We start from the raw sequence: 5,792 nt of genomic DNA, 5'->3' as shown, positions 1-5,792 counted from the left end.
CAAATATGAAGACTAAGGGTCAAAGGAATCTTAAGTTATTGGGCGGACAAGAAAAAACCGACGGACGGCCGGACAGCCGGACTGACGGACAAGCTGATTCCAGTATACCCCCCTTACAACTTTGTTGTGCGGGGGTATAAAAATTCAATTGAAATATTTTCAACCTTTACTTCAGGTACCTATTAAATGTTAATTGCCTAACCAGGCCAAAATATTATTGCAACAAAACTTTTTCTTGGCCCTATCATGTGTACTTTCCAATGAATAATAACTGTCTGGTTAACTATATTGCAAAGCCTTGGACTATTAATCAGGCAACTCTGGTTTGCTACTTGGATGGTGCAAGTTACTTTCATTGTGATCGATCATGAAATCCTTTTTTATGGTGTATTCACACTATACCTCTGCTCTGTCATGTACAGAAGTAAGACACTAGTACAGGTAAACTGCTTGACAGCCTGCCAAGGAATGATGTGGTGGCAGAAAACTGTACTGTGGTGAATTCAAATTAGCTTAAAGCCATTATCTCAAGGGTGAAGTACAAAATCACCACCAGGGACATATATATTCGGTCCTACCTGCATCAGAAGCCATTTTTCTTCTTCCATTCTGGTTCTCCTCATGATCTACAGGAGAACTGGATATATTGAGCATCGTAACCTTAGCAACAACATTTTTATGATCTTTAATATCTGTATATAGAGCCATTTCTCTGTTGTCTGTATGTTGTAATACCTACAAATAACAATATAACTAATTTTATTACTTAGCCAACAATTTGCCACATGACCAAAATCATGCTCCTATACTTAAAGTAGGTGTGGCATCATATGTATGAATGTATACTAGAAATGTTTTAAAATTGACTTCATTTCAACTCAGTAGTTATGTTGCTGACAATATGACTATGCAGCAGTACAACATCTTTACAAAATTTGAAGAAAAAATCCTTCAAGGGGTATAGAGTTATAGAGTGGACAGTATGGAGATGAAATGATTGATGTGAGAGCAACTGCAGTATCATTTGGGGGTATATTTAAGTCAGATGATAAACATAAATAGATCTGCAAATAAAAGAAATCAATTCTTATAACCGAAAATATTAAATGAAAAAAATAACAAAGCACCTCTGCCATACTAAGTTGTCCTACAGCCAATGTTTTATATCCAATAATTGGCCGATTTTTATATCTTTTTCTTCTCTGTAACATCACCTGTAGTTTGTTGCCATCTCTCTTCAGGAAATGAGGATACTATAAGATAGAAATAAATATAAGATTATTTTAACTGGACACTCAAACAACAAGACATATTACAAGAACAGTCAAACTTACTTAAAGGACTGACACTTTAATTAATTGATTTGAATACAAGTTTTGAACAAGATATACCTCAGACTCTTAATATGAGTATTATATAAATTCTGTCAACATGTTTGTTTGTTTCTTTATCATAAAACTTACTAAATCATTGAATAATCTCTTCTATCAATTATAACCAGGAATTTTTGAAAGAATTGATATATAACAGTAAATAAAATTTGAAGCTCACATACTGAGTGTTCTATTGTATTACTGACTGCTACAGTTATATTATGATAGTTTATTGTAAGGATAACAAAGATCAGGTTTTACCCCTCAGGTTTTGCATTTAATTCACTATAATATGGAAGGTAATTGATTTTCTTTATTGACAGTAAAATTTTCACAAATACACACAGCATGATTATACTTTGATAGTAAAGGTTTAGGTGCTGTCAATAATAATATATTTTATCATGGGCCAATATACAAATAAAGTATCAAGCACTCCTGTCTAGTTTCACATGTTTTGAAATATGTCACAGTATATCAACACTTGTAATTTGTACTTTAATGCTTACCAGACTTAATCAATGTAACAGACTATCCCTGCTTTGAATATGGAACTGTCCATTGTTAACTTAATTATGTTTGTTTTCGCTAAGTTTTGCACTGATTTTCAACAAACTTTTTTGCTCATATCTCGGCAGTCAATCTACCTAATCAGCAATCCTGGATAACTATTAACCAGTAATTACCAATTTCCAAGTGCCAAACTATAAATCTCACATAATTTTTGAATCAGCGCTTAAAACTTACAAGAGGATAGAACCAACAAAGCCTGGATTACTTCACTCTCACCTTAACAAACGATCTAAGCAGGCCAACAAAGAGGTTTCAACAGAGTTATTAAAACTCAGCAGCCAGCTTTATAAAACTATCCTAATCAAGCAGCAATCAGTACAAAGTCTAGTCAAAGCTCTGACTCTGCTGATGATTAAAGGTACTTCATTTTTGTTCCATTAATTAGCCTCGTGATTGAACCTTTTGTATTTTTTACCTGCAACATGAACGACAGATCCAGCTGTACGTCGGCTAGTGTCACCTCGTGAATCTCTATCTCATTTGATCTCAATACTCGCTTTGAACTCTATAACAAAACACAATATTAATAAAAAAATTTTAAAATGAAATACAATTGAACCTGTTCTTATAGACTGTCTGAGGAATATTGTTTAGAAAGATGATGCCTTCAACAATGTTGTACTAAAATCATACAAAATAGAAACTAAGGTGATGACCTTTAAAAACACATGCATTCAGTACATGTGTATGAAAGCAGATTTTGTCATTGTGAACAAGTTTAACATTGACCTCAATTGTTGATGGTAATTATTACACTTCAAATTCCTGACATCTTTACAAAATAAGACTACCGTATTTAAACCAGGTAAAAAGATTATCTGATTAAGATATCATTTACATACTCCACTTTAATCAGGCCAATATTACATGTACAATAGTATTATGTCAAATAGACAGTACATCATTACACATAATTTGAGGCTTTCAGGGGATTTTTTTACATCATAATCTTACATATAATTTACAAAATCATACACTTTGCATACAAATAAATACAAACTATGATTTAGACACGTACTTCCTTATTAATACTGAACATAAAATACAAATAAAGTTTATACAGTAATCATTTCCATATTTAATGGACAAAAAGCATGAAATCTTAATGTCATGGTTGATAATTCTTTAATTGATGAATAAAATTTGCAAATGGATACTTAAGTCTGTTCATATTCACGGAACAGAGTATATTACAAAAATAAAGCCGCGTTCACGGACCGAAAAAACCTAACATTACAGGCCTTTCCAACCAGCATGATCCAAGACCAGGCCTGCGCATGTCGCCGCAGTTGATCAGGATCCATGCTGTTCACTAACTAAACCTATTAAAGGCAGAGAAACTGATAGCGAACAGCATGGATCCTGATCCGCGCAGGCTGGTCTGGATCCATGCTGGTCGCAAACGCAGTGTTTTGGTTTTGTCGTGACGCGGCCTCATATATGTATTAAAAAAACCTCCTTTATTTAATCAGGCATATTATGTTATGTCATAAAATTAAATTAATATATTATAAGTGTGGTTCAAAATAATATCCTAAAGCATGCCACTGCTTTTATTATCTCTTGCCACTTAATATATTAGCATAATGCATAAATAAACACAAAAAACCTTCTATAAATAAACGATATTGATCAAAATCTTATGAGAAATGAATCACACTTTTTTATCAATATTTTGGTAAAGGACTGGCCTTTAAATAATAACTATTCACAATGCAACATTTCCATAATAGTAAAAGACATTTTCTTACTTGATTTATACATGTGAAAATAGCTAACATACTATCTAAATATGTGAAAAAAATTACATGTTAATATTAACATATCAATATTTTATCAGTTTCAGACTTCATTTATGCATGTATCTTGATTAATCAGATTATAAGAAATAACTCAGAACAGTTTTAACCCAACACTAAACAGCTTATTTTTCTTAATTTTCACATTCTTAAATTTTCAAGAATGAGCTTTAGTCATAAACTAGAACTCCGCGAGTCGGATGTGTTGCCTTGTGAACAATGTAGTTTAGAAGAAATGGCCAGGACAAAAATGAAATATGAAAAATAACAAAGGGCAATAACTAAAAAATGATAAGTGCAGAGCAGCAGTTTCTGTGCACTGCACTTCTTATCAGTAAGATCTATCATTCTATGATGTTTCAAGTCCATAGCTTTCATACTTGAGGAGAAATGACCAGGACAAAAATAAAGTAAGAAAATCAACAAAGGGCAATAACTCAAAAAATAAGAAATGCAGAGTATCAGTTCTTATGCACTGCACTTTTTCTTAATGAGATCTATCATCCTATGAAGTTTCAAGTCCATAACTTTTATACTTTTGGAGAAATGGCCTGGACAAAAATTAAGTATGAAAATTAACAAAGGGCAATAACTCAAAAATTAAGAAATGCAGAGTACCGATTCTTGTGCACTGCACTTCTTCTTAATGAGATCTATCATCCTATGAAGTTTCAAGTCCATAGCTTTTATACTTAAGGAGAAATGGCCCGGACAAAATTAAAGTATGAAAATAAACAAAGGGCAATAACTCAAAAAATAAGAAAGGCAGAGTACCTTTTCTTGTGCACTGCACTTCTTCTTAATGAGACCTATCATTCTATGTAGTTTCAAGTCCATGGCTTTTATACATTAGGAGAAATGGCCCGGACAAAAATAAAGTATGAAAATTAACAAAGGGCAATAACTCAAAAATTAGGAAGTGCAGAGTACCGGTTCTTGTGCACTGCACTTCTTCTTAATGAGATCTATCATCCTATGAAGTTTCAAGTCCATAGCTTTTTTAGTTGAAGAGAAATGGCCCGGACAAAATTAAAGTATGAAAATTAACAAAGGGCAAGAACTCAAAAAATAAGAACTGCAGAGTACCGGTCCTTGTGCACTGCACTTCAGGTTATTGAAAGAAGCATGCATACCAAGTTTGAAGTCAATCAGACATATAGTGACTGAGTTATGCTCTGGACAAGCTTTAGGGACGCCGACAACGACAACGCCGACAAAAGTAACCCCCTATATGTCACCTTTTCAAGGCAACACAAAAATTATGGAAGAATATTCTGGCTATGTTAATGGGGCCATTTTTTTTTACTTCGAACCTGCTTATGAAAAAAACAAAAACAAAAAAACACTGGTAAATGTTTTTACAAACTTTAAATGACGCAAAGAAAAGTTCAATTATATTTACAGTAGTAGAATATACAGTCAGTCCCTTGATACTTCATATAAATTGCATAAAACAATGAATTTCTAGCCCTTTTCTCATATATATTTTGAAAATTCGTTGCACCTATCAGCTCTGTAGCAATATTTAAATCTTACCTGCATTTTCATGGCAATTATTACTGAAGTTAGCTCATTTTCTAGAGGTTTAAGCACAATAAGTCTTGTCAGTCTTAAACTGCATATTCTGAAAATAAAACATGTATTTATTTAATTAAACAAAAATTTTTGATACATTTATTATCCAATGCTATAGAAATCTTAATACAGAGCTCCACATATTGGCTTTTGGCATGCATTGATTATGGATTCTGGGATTTTTCGTCTTGCCTGCAGACCCAAAGCAATCATGGTTTGGGGACAAGTGCTGTATGCCTATCACTGACATCATCCTTGGCCAGTAACCTTCATATCATGAGGGTAAACGTATTACAGTATTTAAATCTATCATGCTTCATCAAGTTGCTCTGATCATATTCTTTAAATGATTATAAATACAATTTTCTTCCAGTGATACTGCTCAATGGTAGATAACTTGACATTTCAAAATATATCACAGATAATTCACAAAGCAAGATATAAGTAATACAGATAAAAGCTGTAAACCAAA

General features: G+C 32.8%; 1 protein-coding gene across 1 annotated transcript; it reads right to left on the bottom strand.

The window, feature by feature from the left end:
* Window positions 1–230: 230 nt before the first annotated feature.
* LOC132732264 (phosphofurin acidic cluster sorting protein 2-like) lies at window positions 231–5,369 on the bottom strand (the record flags this gene model as incomplete). Its single annotated transcript, XM_060718657.1, has 4 exons — window positions 231–735; window positions 1,128–1,253; window positions 2,362–2,451; window positions 5,282–5,369. Coding segments are annotated over 4 exons (493 nt in total), but the record flags the coding sequence as incomplete, so codon positions are not given.
* Window positions 5,370–5,792: the final 423 nt, after the last annotated feature.

Source organism: Ruditapes philippinarum, unplaced genomic scaffold, assembly GCF_026571515.1.
Source record: "Ruditapes philippinarum isolate M1 unplaced genomic scaffold, ASM2657151v2 ctg18893_1_1_1_1, whole genome shotgun sequence".
Taxonomy (NCBI): domain Eukaryota; kingdom Metazoa; phylum Mollusca; class Bivalvia; order Venerida; family Veneridae; genus Ruditapes; species Ruditapes philippinarum.
Note: the sequence above shows the minus strand (reverse complement) of the source record. Positions and strands in the feature narration are given on the sequence as shown.